Source organism: Dreissena polymorpha, chromosome 10 (genome assembly GCF_020536995.1).
Source record: "Dreissena polymorpha isolate Duluth1 chromosome 10, UMN_Dpol_1.0, whole genome shotgun sequence".
Taxonomy (NCBI): Eukaryota; Metazoa; Mollusca; class Bivalvia; order Myida; family Dreissenidae; genus Dreissena; species Dreissena polymorpha.
In genome coordinates this window covers 3,925,307-3,943,674 of record NC_068364.1, presented here as the reverse complement: position 1 = coordinate 3,943,674, position 18,368 = coordinate 3,925,307, and the positions used below count along the sequence as shown (strand labels likewise).

At 34.6% G+C, this 18,368-nt stretch overlaps 2 protein-coding genes across 7 annotated transcripts in view; one reads left to right on the top strand and one right to left on the bottom strand.

Annotated features, from left to right (window-relative positions):
* The window catches only part of LOC127847089 (uncharacterized), a 37,243-nt gene extending 23,801 nt beyond the window's left edge, over positions 1-13,442 (bottom strand). For 3 of the 4 annotated variants that reach the window (XM_052378693.1, XM_052378692.1, XM_052378691.1), the window contains exon 1: positions 13,280-13,442. The gene's annotated coding sequence lies outside the window, so the exon portion shown is untranslated. Of the gene's footprint in view, positions 1-5,894; positions 5,958-13,279 lie in introns of those variants that run through there. The other variant, XM_052378694.1, reaches the window with a different exon arrangement.
* LOC127847088 (transcription factor 4-like) overlaps positions 10,081-18,368 on the top strand; it is a 104,839-nt gene continuing 96,551 nt past the window's right edge. For all 3 annotated transcript variants that reach the window (XM_052378688.1, XM_052378687.1, XM_052378686.1), the window contains exon 1: positions 10,081-10,270. In XM_052378688.1, the coding sequence (XP_052234648.1) occupies positions 10,248-10,270 (23 nt within the window). In that variant the 5' untranslated portion in view covers positions 10,081-10,247. The remainder of the gene's footprint in view (positions 10,271-18,368) is intronic.

Sequence of the window (18,368 nt, the reverse complement as noted above, 5' to 3'; positions counted from 1 at the left end):
ACATCATCCGGGATCTCGAAGCTTTTAAAAACGCGGATACTTATTCAATAAGTGACATGGACCATATAGTCTCCAAAATAGATTTTCTGTATCAAAACAGTTGTAAAATCGGCTTTGGCACTAATAAAAATGTAAATGAATTAAAATATAGCAACGATGCCAAATGGAACGACCGAGATTGAAATGAAGCCCGGACAAATTTTCACCGTGCCAAATATTTATATAAGACTTAGAAATATGGAGCGCATCGTCTTAATCTAAAAAGCACAATTAAAATATACAAGAATCCATTAATCAATGTTATAACACATTCAAAAAGTAAAATGCGCAAAAAAATAAAGCCTTGAAAAACACAAACCCCAGAGTTTTCTGGAAAACTATTTCAGGCAAAACACCGCAAAACGGTTGAATCAAAAATTGCGTTGCTGAAACAGCCTTTTAAAACGGTTAATAGCGACGACACTGTCTTTGATTTCACTAGCGATTAATCACAGCCAACTACCGTATATAATAACGATTTACTTAATGCCGAGATAACATGCGAAGAAATCGAACTTTGTATAAATTTGTTATAAAAAATAACAAAGCATTCGTCATTGATAATATTTTGTACGAACACATTAAAGCATCCTGTTCAATTTTAAAAGATGTATATGTGAAATTATTTAGCTTCGTATTTAACTCTGGTATTGTAACCAGCAATTGGACTATAGGGCTAAAGTTCTGAAAACGATCCCTCTAACTACAGACCAATCACTTGTTTGAGTTGTGTGAGTAAATTATTCACCCCAATCTTAACCCTTTGCATGCTGGGAAATTTGTCGTCTGCTAAAATGTCGTCTGCTGAATTTCTAAAATTAGCATTTTCTTCGATTTTTTTCAAAGAATATTATCAGAATAGCAAACAGTTTGGATCCTGATGAGACGCCACGTTCTGTGGCGTCTCATCTGGATCCAAACTGTTTGCAAAGGCCTTCAAAATTCGGTTCTCGCACTGAAAGGGTTAATCATACGTTTAGAAAAAAGATATCTTGAAATATAACCTTATTGACAAGCATCAAACGGGTTTCCGTTAACACTTTTCAACAGCTGCCAATATGTTTGTCTTTTATGTGCTGATAAATATTATTAAAACTAAACGAAAAAAAATGTTTTGTGCATTTAGCGATTTAAAGGCTGCATTTGATACGATCAATAGGTCATTATTGCTGTATAAATAAGGCCAGCAGAGTATAAGTGGAAAGTTTCCCATTGCATAAGGAGAAACTGTAGTCAAGCCCCTCCAAATTTATATTGAAATTAAAATGATCTCTTTTTCGTCTAAATTAGTCCATCCCATCCACTGAGTTTATCATAATCAAATTAAATTAACAACATTGTTGTAACATACCTGCAATGGAAAACTAACCGATCTGTTTATAAACGAATGATACTCGGATATTAATAATTCTAGTAAATGCAGCAATTATACATTGTTTAAAGACACATTTGGTTTTGAATCTTACATAGTAAAAAATCCAAATAAATGTCTAAACTACATGATACGAATTCGCACCCTCCGAAACTTGAAGTTGGCATGAAATATAATGGAACCAAAGACTGTGTTGTTTATGTAACTCAAATACTCATATTTGCGATGAATTCCATTATTTACCTTAATGTAATGCCCTCAATAATCTAAGAAAACGTTTTCATTATTTAAAAAATATGATACTAGACCAAATATGATAAAATTTAAATCGCTATTGTCCAATCGATTTTCATAAGCACCGTACCTACAGGAAACTGTTTGTTTGTTAAAGAAATATTGAAACAGTTTAAATGTATAACGCATTATACGTGTTTGCTTCTCTATACATTAAAATATTGTATGTCTCCTTATGCTCTCAATGTTAAAATAGTGTTCGTATTTGTTATATAACATGTAAATATTCTCTCCCTTTAAATATAAAAAAATGCTGTATAGCGTGTAGTCCCTTCAACTATATACCTATTGATGCACTTTGTATAATTATTGCTAATATTGCCATACTATGCATGAACTGAGGAGCTTTAACTTAACCCATTTATGCCAAGTGGACTCTCCCATCCTTCTAAATTGGATCAATTTATTTCCAAAATTAGGGATGTCTGGTATATTTATTTCTATATTTAGAATATTACTTACTACAATTCCTTTAAGCAAACAGCGTAGACCCAGATGAGACGCCGCATCATGCGGCGTCTCATCTGGGTCTACGCTGTTTGCAATGTCCTTTTTTCAGGACGCTAGGCATGAATGGGTAAATAAACTTGGAAACTTAAAACTTGGTAACGCATAACATGTTACCGACATACAAGCCTTTCGGATTGATTGTTGCATCTTTCATTGTGATACTGAACGGCCATTCCCAACTTTTCAGGAGAAGCCAACGGCCGTTTACACGCCTTACAGTTAGCAAACGGGACTCTTCGTGCATGCAACTATTTTTGTTTTCTTGACAATTGAGTTACTAAATATACATGTAGCTTTAAATAATTACTTTGTTTCTGGGGATATGGAATTAACCTCCTTTTCTAGTATCAAATACTTTCATAGCTTCATCTGTCAAGGGTTCCAACACACTCATATATTGACAAATAACTTTTCGTGTTTTTTTTTCAGCATAATGTAAAGAGTATACAAAACAAATATATTTGTGAATTGTCCTTTACAGCGATTTGGCTTAAAGGGGCTTTTTCACAGATGTTGGCATGTTTTGAAGTGTGTCATTAAATGCTAAGTATATTGATAATGTAAACATTGGCTCTAAAAGGCTCCAGTAAAAAATCAAGAATAAAATTTAAAAAAAGGAAAAAACAGTAACCCTGAACAGAGCTCGAACCACTGACACCACTCGGCCATCCGGGCTCATACAATGACAGAAGGATTTTTTACTTTATATAAGCAATCCTCGTAGTTTCACAAAATATAACGACAACAACAGAACTCTCCAAATTATTCAATCGTTTCGCGTTGCAAAGCTTTATAGTTTTTCAGCTTTTTAAATCGTCAAAAGATGCATATAAAGGCTATTTTAGAGCATGGTAAATGTTCGGTATTACCGTTTCCTCACAACTACCTATCATAACTAAAACGAAAATTTGCGAATCTGAAACAGCATTTTTTAATTTTGTCAATTTACCAAAAGGCCCCTTTAATAACTGTATTGAAACTGAAGAACTTCCTATCGCTGTCTCGAACGCAAAGATCTTATACATTATAGCTACGGTAGGGTTATGTAGTACGTACAAGATTTTATCAACTATGCACCTAGAACTGACCTTGAACCTATTTCATTTTAACGCATTTGGATAAAGGCCATGTGCAAAGTAAGAAGTGTGTCCGCTTTTAATTTAATTGATAACTATTGGCTGAGCAATTGAAACCGGTACATCTGATATCTTTGTAACCTTAGGGAGAACATTTTATTCTTGATGCCGTAAGTACAGTTTTGTTCTAGTAGTTAACGAACCAACCCAATTTACAGACAGTGGTTCATCAATGCCAGACGTCTTGCTGGTAATAAATTCGAAGATGATTGACAATATCAGGTTTTGGTGACTCTTTTCTTGACCAACAACGTTTCTAGCGTCAAAAAATCAAACAACGTGACGCTCTGTTGCCCAATACCCATATACGTCGTACGATAACAAAACGCAAACATGCATAACGCCAGAACAGAAATGATAATTGGTCCAAATTTCGCTCACGAAAAATACACACCATATAATTTGTATGACTAGCGACGCTTTTGCATGTCTCTAACCTAAATCTGGACATATTTCGTGGGTTGTAAAGCATGGTGGACATAAATACACACTCTCCCCACATCGGTCGATCATATCTTATCGTGGTCTCTGACCCTGCGCAGATCTACCGCCCCACAGCACAACGCCAAAGAAAGGCTCACTATGATCGTACAGAATTACAAATGACAAGGAACTACATATATAGACCTTATAGCGTTGATACTAGTAACTCATGATGGGTTTTTATGGGTTTTTTAGCTTTTTTCAATAAACGTTACAAATAAGGTGTACACTTCAAAACACCATTAAGAGACTTGTTCGCAGAATTTCGTATTTTTGAAAACCGTCATTTTTTTTTTACCAACGTATGGTTTGAATTGTCTTAACTTATTTTAAAAGCAAGAAAAAAATGTTGAATAAAAACATGGACGTCCACGGGATTCCAATCCGAGACCTCAGGAAGTAAACTCTAGTGAGTTATCAAAGTTATTGAGGAAACACGTAACAAGCACTTCTTTAGTCTTCCCATTTCTAATGATGATGATCGATTTATGAACCATTATTGTGAACACTTTTCTCAATCATTAGTGTTATTGCGCATATTAAAACATAATGTATAAAAAAATGAATCTATGAATATTAGTTTTAAAATCGTCATTTTTACCAATTCGTGAACTATCCCCTTACGATTTACCGTTGTTTAACTCCTCAAAGACCAAGTCCATTCGTAAAAAGGTAAACAAAAGGATTTATATTTTATCAAAGTTTTCGAAATCTGTGAGTTATTATAATTTCTTGCACTGTACTCTTACAACTATAACAATGAAGAACAGTGGCCCATTGTGTAATATCAATTTTGTTGGAATGAGTTGGAGATGTATGCCTTACACGCATGCCGTTCCATCAAACAATACTGCAATAACACACACACACGCGCATTAATATGGGTCACCCTTTCATATTTGTCATACATAAAACAGTCTGTACGATAAAACAAACAAACAATTGCTTCATTAAAATATGATTAGCAAAGCTTAGTTGCGTAAAATGTCAGAAGTCAGCTCATTTGAAGCATACTATTAAAATTCAAACATATTTGTCGTTTAGTATCTATTGGTATTGATATTCTTATTATTGAAAAAAAAATGTACGTTGAGTCTTCTGTTTTCTTTCACACGCCAGTTTTTCAAATCGTTTTGAAAATAACCAGGCGTTCGAATCAATCCCTCATACAGACAGAATTATGGATTTGTTTTCTTTTATAATTAGACTCTTTAGTTGCGATGCATGAATGTATATATGTAAGCCATTAAATTTTAAAAAAATCAAAAAAAAATCTGTGAAAAAGTCTATTAATTTGTAACGAATTTCGATGATTTTACAACGCGTTATCACGTTGAGCACAACAACGTTTTGTTGCTCGTCGAACCGATGAACAGACTTGGCATTAATATCGTTATTATTATTATTATTATTATTATTATTATTATTATTATTATTATTATTATTATTATTATTATTATTATTATATCTTTTATCCTTTTGATTCCTTTTTTTTTCAAGACGAAAAGAAGATATAATGGGTAGCATTTTACCTATAAACTATCAAATATATATATCTTATCGTGTAAGACTTAAAATAAGTTGGAGATTGTAATTAGATTTCTCACGTGTAGCAATTAAACCGCTGTGGTATCCATTTTAACAATATATTTTTGATTGAAAAATACTAAAAATAAGTAAATATTTCTCTTAGTAGCGTTAAAAAATGTTTCAAAATCAAATAAAAGATACTGAAAATAAAACTGTATTTGTTAAATAATCTAGAAAGAACATCTAAATGTAAGATCAAGCTATTTTTGTCGAACTTTATAATAGAAAACAACAAGTCATCAAACTGAGTCCTCAGTTCAATTGTACAATTTGTAAGGTATTGTCAAAATCAATGTAACGTTCGCATTATGGTTAAATTTCGAACAATAAACCATTCTCTGTTGGTCCGATACTAGGCAATAAAAAACACGTGGTTTAATATAATTTCAACACTCAATAGTTATTTCATAAAAAAAGATCAACACGAACATTTGAAAAGTATTTCTTAACCACAGTCCCTTAAAACTTACCTCTCGCACCTAATTATCAGTTCTCTAAACTGGCTTACCTAAAAGTGAAACGCCTTATCAGTTCCAATTTTGTTATGACGATCCAAATTTTAAGGAACATTAAAGGGGCCTTGCTACAACATGTTTGTATACGAACGTCATTTATATAAATTATATAAAAAAATCATAAAAGCACTTGGCTATGGACTTCGAAAATTCTTACTCATTAAACTTTACCTTATCGCATTTGCTTGAAATGCGCGTGAAGCGTCAAAAATATTAGCGTTTATAGTAAGTCGTATAATAAAGCAATTATTGACTAACAAACCATAGATTTGTATATGATATTTAATAAACAAAAACATATACTTACCTAGGCGAAACGAATAGAAATCTTATTCCGGGGCTCTTTGGTAAATATCTTCACAAAAGTGTTGCAGTCGTAGTTTCATGTGTAAAATTGAAATTTTTACTTTGTATAAAAGAAATAGAAGTGTTTTCCCATTATTATCATCATATAGATGAAGACGTTATTACAAATAATGCTCCTGGTGTCGAAACTGCTTTCACCAAAGCAGTCATATTAAAAAGAGAACAAAATATATTTCCGTATCGATATTGTTATTTCATTTGCCCATATACACCATAATGTTGCGGATCAAGTAAACGGTCCCTTTTAAGGAATCTTTTCACAGACTTTGTAATTGAAGTTTGTCATTAAATTCGAAGCAGCTTAATATAGATAAATGTAAACATAGGATGTAAAAAGCTCCAGTATAAAAATAAAATAAAATAAAAAGTTTAAAAAAAGTAACCCTAAACTGGGCTCGAACCATTGACGCCTGGAATAAAAGTCTAACGCTTAGACGACTCGACCATCCGTGCTCATGGAGATTGAATTTATAATTTATATAAGGAATCCTCGTAGTGTCACAAAATATCAGGACAACAACAGAAACAACTCCAAATTATTCAATCGTTTCGCTTTGCAACACTTTATAATTTACAGGTTATTTAATCGTCAAAAGATGCATATAATGGATATTTTAGAGCATGGTAAATGTTCAGTATTACTGTTTCCTCACAAATATCATAACTACAACTAAAATTTGCGAATATGAAACATTTTTTTCAATTTTGTCAATTTACCAAAACGTCCCTTTAAAGTCAAGTACAAAGAGGGTGTCAAAGGTCGACCTCTGGAACTTATCAACACTTGTCACTTACTCTATGATGGCCTATTTATTTCATAACGTAAACGAAGAAAGAACGATAAATATGGGCGCCGATACACCTATCGAGTATATGTGAATATATAGCGAATGTATTTGTTTTATTGAGCTTATTAGTAACTGACTGACAAAAAATGTCCTTTTTGGTTTTGTTCACCCATTCGGCTCTACGGCGTTCGTGCCTCACTCGGTTATTTGTTTAAAGATCGTAAACGTCAGAAAAAAACGTAATTGTAAGAAAAATACTTATATGGGTGTTTACATACGTGACTTAAGTGAAATTGGACTTTCGAATATCATCATGAGTGTCAATATGTGTGCATGTTTACCGTAAACTATTACCAAACTTAACTTTATTTTAACTTGCATTTTTAGCATAAACGTTATATTTATATTTCTTTTAAATAAGCACATGTACGCCCATTCCGCTCCACGGTATTCGTGCTTCCCTCGTGTTTTATATTTAAAATATCTTACAAGTCAAAACACGTTATCGTAGCATGAACCTTCAAATATGTTGTTCATTTAAGAGAATTTCAAGATATTAGACGTTCACATATCATTTATTTGTACTGTAAAATATTACCAAGGAAACCAAACTGAGTCAAGCAGGAACACCGAAGAGTCGAATATTTTATAAATATAAAGTGGCTTATCGGATTAAAATATGCTTCCCTTTCTTCAGAATTTTTATTATTATTATTATTTCATTGACAAAATAAGTGTTTTAACCCATGCTGACACAATTATCTAGTTTGGACTTGTATAACATGAAACGAACTTTTAGTGTGCATATTACAAGAGCTTTGACAAAACAAAACAGAATGGCCATCAGTACAAATATCGTGCGTCGCCGCGACTGTCAAGAAAAATATCGAGTATCGCTTCGTGTGTCTAGTGTCGCGGTCTGAAATAAGACCGCGATACACGAGATTCGGATAATATGGGCGATATTTGGAAAATAAAATATCGTGCGTCGCCGCGACTGTCAAGAAAAATATCAAGTATCGCCGCGACTGTCAAGAAAAATATCGTGCGTATAGCAGTAGCATCCGCAGCAGTAGCAGTAGAAGTAGTAGTAGCAACTACACTTAGCGATTATTACAACCTGTCTTTCTTAAAATTCTGATCAACCGAGTAATGGTATAAGGGAAATTATTGTCTTAGTTTTTGTAGCAGATTTTTTATTCGTAACGGTTGCTTCCCTTTATATAAGGACTTCAAGTCTGTACTAAATAATTTTTCAATATGTGCATAGGCCAATCAGAAACGCCAATATGTGCTTAAACTGGATTTTCGCTATGGATAGACTTCCTCTAAACGTAAAGGCTACTATAGCGGAAAGTGTCGTCCCTGACTAGACTTTGAGGACTGCACACGCTAATCTGGGACGACAATTTACGCACATGCATTAAGCCCCGATTTCACAGGGCGAGGCTCAGTTATGATGCTCGCATGTATTTTAGGTCACCCCGGAGTAAAAGGCGTAGGGCATTCAACATAACACTTGTCCGTACGTCTGTACTTATGCAATTCCCGAAACTTAAAAAAACTATTTTAACTTTTATTTCACAGTCGAGTGGCCATGCATTACGTGTTGATGGAAAGAAAGGAGTTTGTCAGAATAGGGCTATTTGTCAGTTTTTCCAGTGTAGCTTATACAGTTCCAAATTGGTGCGTACTTCTCTAACCGCTTAACCCATTTATGCCTAGCGTCTAGAAAAAAGGCCTTGGCAAACAGCGTAGACCCAGATGAGACGCTGCATGATGCGGTGTCTCATCAGGGTCTACGCTGTTTGCTTAAAGGAATTTCTGTTAGAAATATTCTAAATATAGAAATAAATATACTAGACATTCCTAATTTGGAAAATAAATGGATCCAATTTAGAAGGATGGGAGAGTCCACTAGGCATAAATGGGTTAAGAGCTAAATAGGTAGATGATTGATATGGAATTAATTTTGATTGCGATCAGTTTTGGTCCTATTCCTTTTTGTTCCCTGATATATGGTTTATTTGTATGTTTTAATAAATGCGTTATGGTGGCATCAATGTTCGTGACGTATTTCTTGTTAATTTAAAGGAAATCGACAGAAATTGATCGAATAACTGATATGATAAAATGGTATGTATATTATATACAATTACATACAATAGTTCTATATAACGATACAAAATAATGAGTTTTCTGTAGATCTTATTACAAATTATAACGAGTATCAAATAACGTATCGTATTGATCTCATCCCCGGGAATTTTAAACTAATTGTTACTTAAGTTCTATATTAAAAGAGTATGTTTTCTTATATTTGGTGAGAAATACATTTTATTAACGACTTTTTTTAGATTGTAAAAAGTATTTAAAAAACATCGTTGTTCTACGGCAAAATAAACGTATGGTGTTTCAAATTCAATACACTATGATAAATTATATTGTATTTTGTCGTTTGTTTTCCTTGTTAATGTTGTTGTTCATGAGCGCGTCGATAATATAGTATTTTCAGGAGAAAAAAACTCTAAATTCACGTAATCTACTTAATTTGAAAAATACAATGTGTTTTCAGAACAAAATCGAGCAAAACGCTACTCGATATCTATAGACCTTTCGGGCTGTTATACAATTTACGGCAATGTCTGATAATAATTGTAAATATTTTTAAAAACTAATGTCAAGCATTTATAAAACAATACAGCTCTCTGATATTTTGCACGTTGTATTCGTGTAAAACGCGCATCCACGCACCATATACAAAACTCGAAAACATAGATCTTAATTACACTACACTGCGCAAGAAAATAGTTCGTTATTTAACCACCACGAAAGGCTAATTTAGACAGCATTAATCAACGAGTGATAATCAGATATAATAATTGATGATTAATATTGCAAAATATTTGTTGTAATAATATAATAAGCGCGTAGATTTTAAAATATTTGACAGGTGCTATCTGAAAACGCGCGTAAGAATATCGAATTAAGGTCAACATTGGATTGGTAAAGCAAGCACAAAGAAAGTGTATTGTGTATAAAGTATATTTAAAATGTCTGTCACACACACATGATTATCTGCGGATTTTTATGGAATATATGCCTAATTCTGGATTTATAAACTTCGCTTAAAGTTTGGATATAGTGCGCGCAAATGGATTCTAGATTTCCACAAGGGTAAGTACACCAATTAGCATCCAATTTCGCGTCAATTTCGGGATTTTCTACACGCCATGTTGAATTTTGTCCCTAATCACAAGGGATTTCCTAGCGTTATTACCTTCATTTTTGAGTGATCAAAACGACGAAGGACTGATTTACGTATATTAATGCCTCATTTATTGAACGACGGCGACAAAACATACCGGAAATCGTGTGTAATGTTAAATTTTTGCGATTAACCAACATGTGGGTCAATCCAAATTTTGGAACTAGGCGCCCGTATGTCTAGGCTAGTAGACAAAATCACGTGACCTTAAATTTACACCTTCGAGTGACTTATGTCGTCGGTGTAGATAACATTAGTGTGCTCGCAGCTACCAAAGATGCAATTTGCGTGTGACCGCATTATACTTTATGCAATAAGCAAAGGTGGAAAGCTTCGGGCATTTAAATATCTTTAAATAGGACAATATGTAAATATTGTGTTTGTTTTGAAACTGAAAGTACAAATTCCATTCAGTCTCCAGTTGTTTCTTGTGTTTTAACAAGGTGGAAAGCTTTTCTATTAAACTGTCATTATCTAAATTGTTTTATTAATGTACAATAAAAGGATGTCAAATGAAATTATTTTGGTCCTTTATGACATGTTTTTCTTAATGTTTGCATAAATTGGAAGTGTTTAATGTGATGAGAATTCAGGGGTTTCACTGGCCCAAACAAAGTTGTTGCCACTTTTTCGCAGCGTGAAAACTGTCGGTTATTACAACCTTATTAATAAGAACAAGCATTTAAAGAAACCTAACTACATTAATGTCTTTGACTATATTATCACTATAAAAAGTATGTTATTACATAAAAAACAATAAGTACCTTCGTATAAATACCATTTTTTCAACTTGATAACAACACAGATAACCAAAATAATATAATAATGTTAACATCAATGCATTTAACATTATGCTGCATAAATGTTTCAAAATTAATTATTTTAACATAGAATCACACCAATGTACATCATTTGAAAGGAAAAAAGAAATAAAAAAACATCAGAAAATAAATCATCTCACTTCAAATTGTTAAATAGTTATATTTGGTCCAGGGGTTTTTTTTAGAGAAAGGGGAAGACGCTTGACGCTGGGTGAAAGGGGAAAAAAGAGTGCGAAAGAGAGATATTTAGGGAAAAAATAAAAACTGTTCATTTCAATGTCTATAACTCATCAAAAGAGACTTGTCTCTGTCCTTTTTGTTCTTAAACACATTTAACAGGTATTAAAGTCAAAGTCCTTAATAAAGTTGCAGGTGTAGATCTAATAATGGGAAATGTTTTCAACTATATTTTTGTACTGGGGCCGGGGGACGATGTCAATTTTGTGATTTCAATTTCATGATGAATGGGTTGACGATCTTGATTTGCTACAGTATTGGAAGGGAAAGGAGAGGCAGCTGCCGATTGTCTACTTTCACTTTCACAATGTTCGATGTTGATTACCTCGGAATCCTGCTGGGTTATAACGGTTTTCGATGATTCTTACTTAAAAAATGCCTCGATGCGTTCAGTATCTTTTGAGTTCGAATGTTTTATTTTGTTTGTGTAAGAACGCTAATTGTGAGACATTTTTTTCTGTTTTCACGTTTATACCTCGGCTTGCACATAGCCCGGATGAAAATTCGACTGGTTTCCGGTAATTAATTGACGAAACACCCTTCTCGCGCAAGACCGGTATCCAGTAAAATAGTCACATTATTATTACGATTAGTTGCCCAGTTTACATGACGTTATTTAAGAGCTATATTTAGAATAACTGGGATTCCCAGATGTTGTGTGTTCGTCTGGAGAGAGAGAGCGCGTAATCGTTGTAGTTACATGGTGCAAATTGGATAATTGTCGAATGCCCCAAGGAAAAATAAACATTTCTTTGAGAGAAAATATTATATTTTGGTGAAAAATGATATTTTTGGTGGGGAAATTGTATTTTAAGGGGAAAAATTCTGGTAGGGGAAGACGCCGAATATCGGCGTCACTTTCTTAGTAAAAAAAACCCCTGTGGTCATTTGGACATAATATACATCTGCTTCTGTTGCTAAAACGTTTTCTGTTAGTGGTGGATGATTTCCAGGTTCAATTAAATGAATGTTTTTCATGCCTATTTCCTGACAGAAAGGCCCAGATAATTGCCACCATCCATTCTAGTTGCCTGAAATAAAATAAAAAAAATATTTTTACAAACTATCAACAACAAACCAACACATACATGTCCCTATCTTTAAATGTCTGAATTTTAACATATCCGAAATATAGTACATCGAGTGAACGATATACTTTTTATTTCAGTAATTGTTGGTATCTGAATCAAATTATAAATCCTTCCCAGAACATTATAATAATGAAACTATTAAACAGAAATGCTCACAAATACCTGTTGAAACAAGTTTGTAATTGTTTTTGTGGAGAAATTAAATGCTTTTGCCAGCCCCATGGTTTTGATTAAAGAAATAGCGGCCCTAATAATCATTATAATTATTGATGGTCGTGACAGTTTGTTACCCGTGATACTTAATTCATTGCTCAATATCATGAAGGAGCCGTTAATCCGCTAATAACCCCCCATAAAACTTGACAATAGCAGTAAAAACACCGTTTGTAACACTTACACGCTTCAGTGATTTCAAATTGCAATCTGCACTGTAGATCGCTTAAATCAATATTTACAGCTGACAGACGCTGGCCGCTATTGCTCGGTCGCGTTCTTTCAATTCGCTGTACATTTTCAGATAGGATTATACCGATTTTTTTTAATTCGCCACTTTTTAAAAATTGGCGCCAATAGCGATCGACAGCGAAACCCCTGTCACCACTCATTGTTGGCATATGATTGTTAAAGTTTGCTACTCATTTTTAACAATTATGAACAGTTCACAGCTCGACTTTCACAAAATGAGGGGGCCAAGGGCCCAAGGTGGCTTCATGATGATTGAAAAAAAGCGCTGTTAAATATTTAATCCTTTATGCTTAAAATGCTTTACCTTTCTTATAAATCCATAACTGATTTTATAATTAATCTTGTTGAATTATGGTTGTCCTTATACTGTGTGAAAGCACAAGTCCTATTATTCCCTTTCGAACCCAAAATGACCAAGAAAATTTGCCACATTGTTTATTGAAGCATTACATTAAACGATGTTTCAGTGTGAGACTATTGTATCTAATAAAGAAATATTTATCAGTAACTGTTGTTATGCACTGAGTCTTTGTCAATTTAATTTACAAGGCTGGAAAAAACGCCATATTGTCTGTAATCATTGCAATTCTTTGTGGTGTTCGAAAGATAGAAATCTACTGCCTATCTACAATGTGAATTGAACCAAATGCTTTAGATCTGCTTAAATTTGTTGCTTCGTGACATGTTCTGACAACAGCTGGTCTGACAGGCTGTTTGTTATGGACATATAAAATAGTAAATGGATCAAGATATTTTAGAGTTATTGTAAAATTGTTTGTATGTCATCCTCTTCAGACTATTGACAGCTTTAAAAAAAAAAGAAGGAATTTGACTGAAATCAACGCTAATTTTCCCCAATTTGCCTAGAACCTTGCCTTGTGTTGTACATGTACTATGAATAATTATTGATATTAAAGACTTAAATTAAACACACTACTTAACATAATGAAATTGATCGTTATCTCGTTAAACACAGAGTTTCCCCCGCGATGCCAACGCCGAGGGCCGCCGCGTCGGCTTATCAATTTTGTCGATTGTTAACCGTGGAGTCCCAAATCATGCAAACGCCGCGTATCGCGGGATTTTTTTAACCTCCCTCCAGGGTTTTTTTGGCCCGATTTTATAGCCGAAATTCGGCTATGTTCCGAATCCCAAAAAGTATACTTTTTTCCCAAAATGTGGCAAAAAATTTTCCCCAAAATTTTTTTTTTAGAAAAAAGTGTCTAATGCGTATTTTATCTCAATTTTAATTCAATTACATCTAACAAAGTATTATATGACAAGGTTTTTTACTAAGAAAGTGACGCTGATATTCGGCGTCTTCCCCTACCAGAATTTTTCCCCTAAAAATACAATTTCCCCTCCAAAAATATAATTTTTTCACCAAAATATAATATTTTATCCTCTTTTGGGAAGTCGACACTTATCCAATTTGTACCATGGTCAACGATCTCACTCTCTCTCTCTCCTGACGAACACTCAAATCTGGGAATATCAGTGATTCTAAATATAGCTCTTAAATTACGTCATGGAAACCGGGCAACTAATCGTATTAATTATGTGACTATTTAACTGAATTCCGGTCTTGCGCGAGAAGGGTGTTTCGTCAATTAATTACCGTAAACCAGTCGAATTTTCATCCGAGTTATGTGAAAGCCAATATATAAACGTTAAAACAAAAAAAGTCTCACAATTGGCGTTCATACACGAACAAAATAAAACGCTCGGACTCTGAAAATATTAATTGCGTAGACGCATTTTTTAAGAATGAATCATCAAAAACCGTTGAAACCCAGCAGGATTCGGAGGTACATGTAATCAACATCGAACATTGTGAAAGGGAAAGTACACAATCGGCAGCTGCCGCACCTTTCCCTTCCAATACTGTAGCAGATCTAAATCATCTACCCATTCATCATGAAATTGAAATCACAATATTGACATCGTCCCCAGGCCCCAGTTGAAAACATTTCCCATTATTAGATCTACAGTACAGCCAAAGCGGCACAAACATAATCCGCGGCTACGCCAAGGCCAGATTATTAGTCCGCGGCGGCCGAATCGTGTGTTCACGCGGCGTATTGCCGTGGCACTCGGCATCGATCTGCGCAACGACGCCGAGTCTGTATTAACCTCGCGTACTTTCGCGGAGTAAATCCGCCGCATACGTACGCGGCGGATCGAGTGAAAAGATATCCACCTACATGTACATACATGTATGTGTAGCGTAGAATTAATTACGCGCAACTGTTTATGTTTCGTTCGATTATCATTATTATATTTGTAATCCGAAACACACTTCAGAATTTTTATGCTAACGCGTCCTTTGGCAAATTCTAGCGTCAAATAAACAGTGCTAAAATATCCTTTGTTTCATAAAAAGCGCGCGAAAATTATGCAGACATGTAGAACGTCGTTTGGAAAGTTTGGGTGTATTTTGTGTTGTATAAATACATGAACATCACGTCAGGCGTAAATCGCGTGTTCAGTGGAGAAAAAAACGCCCCGATTAGACGTTATTTCATCATCTCTATAAATAGTAACAAATGCCCAAATGTATTTGATACTTAAGGAAATATCGAGAATGTTTGTGTATCGTAAATATTTACCAGCATTTGCTTTAAAACTGGAATATACGGGATTATCGGGTAATTAGTAGCGATATAAGCTGTATAATATGAACAAAATAAAACGTGTTTATATACGCATATTCAAACAATAGTTGTAATAAGCTGATACTTTACAAAACTACAAATACGTCGTCACCGTCTTGATTATTGATGTGGCTTCAAACTGCTAATTTTCGCAGCTAAAATATAATAGCGGAATCAACATGCAATTAATTTATAAATCCACCATATGCTGGAGCCTTGACCACTTGTATGTGCGAAAACATAATTACGTGACCTTGTTTATGTGTGAAATACATACGCTACGGGCGGGAAACAAACTTAATAATTGGACACATTAACTATGCTTACATGTATATGCTAATACAATCCGCGCACAATAAATTTATTATGATTTTAATTATTATTATAATTGTTCTTTCAAAATTTGTTAACTACATGTAACTAATAATTTAAAAAAAAAAATTTTATGATCGCATCGACTCGGCATCATGTCGCGGACCGCGGCATGCCTCGGCGGACAGATGCGAAGTTTCGCGGCGAAATGCGACTTGCCGCCGCATACTGACGCGGCTTCAACGACTGACGCGGCATCGACTCGTTTCGCCTTGCCGCCGCGGATCGCGAAATACGTTTGTTCCGCTTTGGCTGTACTGTATCCCTGCAACTTTATTTAGGACTTTGACTTTAATATCATACTTGTTCATGTGTTTAAGAACAAAAAGGTCAGAGACATGCATCTTTTTTGTAAAAAAAAAACCCTGAAGTATGTAGGTGAGTTATAGACATTGAAATGAACAGTTTTTATTTTTTTCCCAAATATGTCTCTTTCGCGCTCTATTTTCCCCTTTTACCCAGCGTCCAGCGTCTTCCCCTTTTTCTAAAAAAAACCCCTGAATAAAGAAATATTTATCAGTAACTGTTGTTATGCACTGAGTCTTTGTCAATTTAATTTACAAGGCTGGAAAAAACGCCATATTGTCTGTAATCATTGCAATTCTTTGTGGTGTTCGAAAGATAGAAATCTACTGCCTATCTACAATGTGAATTGAACCAAATGCTTTAGATCTGCTTAAATTTGTTGCTTCGTGACATGTTCTGACAACAGCTGGTCTGACAGGCTGTTTGTTATGGACATATAAAATAGTAAATGGATCAAGATATTTTAGAGTTATTGTAAAATTGTTTGTATGTCATCCTCTTCAGACTATTGACAGCTTTAAAAAAAAAAGAAGGAATTTGACTGAAATCAACGCTAATTTTCCCCAATTTGCCTAGAACCTTGCCTTGTGTTGTACATGTACTATGAATAATTATTGATATTAAAGACTTAAATTAAACACACTACTTAACATAATGAAATTGATCGTTATCTCGTTAAACACAGAGTTTCCCCCGCGATGCCAACGCCGAGGGCCGCCGCGTCGGCTTATCAATTTTGTCGATTGTTAACCGTGGAGTCCCAAATCATGCAAACGCCGCGTATCGCGGGATTTTTTTAACCTCCCTCCAGGGTTTTTTTGGCCCGATTTTATAGCCGAAATTCGGCTATGTTCCCAATCCCAAAAAGTATACTTTTTTCCCAAAATGTGGCAAAAAATTTTCCCCAAATTTTTTTTTTTAGAAAAAAGTGTCTAATGCGTATTTTATCTCAATTTTAATTCAATTACATCTAACAAAGTATTATATGACAAGGTTTTTTACTAAGAAAGTGACGCTGATATTCGGCGTCTTCCCCTACCAGAATTTTTCCCCTAAAAATACAATTTCCCCTCCAAAAATATAATTTTTTCACCAAAATATAATATTTTATCCTCTTTTGGGAAGTCGACACTTATCCAATTTGTACCATGGTCAACGATCTCACTCTCTCTCTCTCCTGACGAACACTCAAATCTGGGAATATCAGTGATTCTAAATATAGCTCTTAAATTACGTCATGGAAACCGGGCAACTAATCGTATTAATTATGTGACTATTTAACTGAATTCCGGTCTTGCGCGAGAAGGGTGTTTCGTCAATTAATTACCGTAAACCAGTCGAATTTTCATCCGAGTTATGTGAAAGCCAATATATAAACGTTAAAACAAAAAAAGTCTCACAATTGGCGTTCATACACGAACAAAATAAAACGCTCGGACTCTGAAAATATTAATTGCGTAGACGCATTTTTTAAGAATGAATCATCAAAAACCGTTGAAACCCAGCAGGATTCGGAGGTACATGTAATCAACATCGAACATTGTGAAAGGGAAAGTACACAATCGGCAGCTGCCGCACCTTTCCCTTCCAATGCTGTAGCAGATCTAAATCATCTACCCATTCATCATGAAATTGAAATCACAATATTGACATCGTCCCCAGGCCCCAGTTGAAAACATTTCCCATTATTAGATCTACACATGTACAGTACAGCCAAAGCGGCACAAACATAATCCGCGGCTACGCCAAGGCCAGATTATTAGTCCGCGGCGGCCGAATCGTGTGTTCACGCGGCGTATCGCCGTGGCACTCGGCATCGATCTGCGCAACGACGCCGAGTCTGTATTAACCTCGCGTACTTTCGCGGAGTAAATCCGCCGCATACGTACGCGGCGGATCGAGTGAAAAGATATCCACCTACATGTACATACATGTATGTGTAGCGTAGAATTAATTACGCGCAACTGTTTATGTTTCGTTCGATTATCATTATTATATTTGTAATCCGAAACACACTTCAGAATTTTTATGCTAACGCGTCCTTTGGCAAATTCTAGCGTC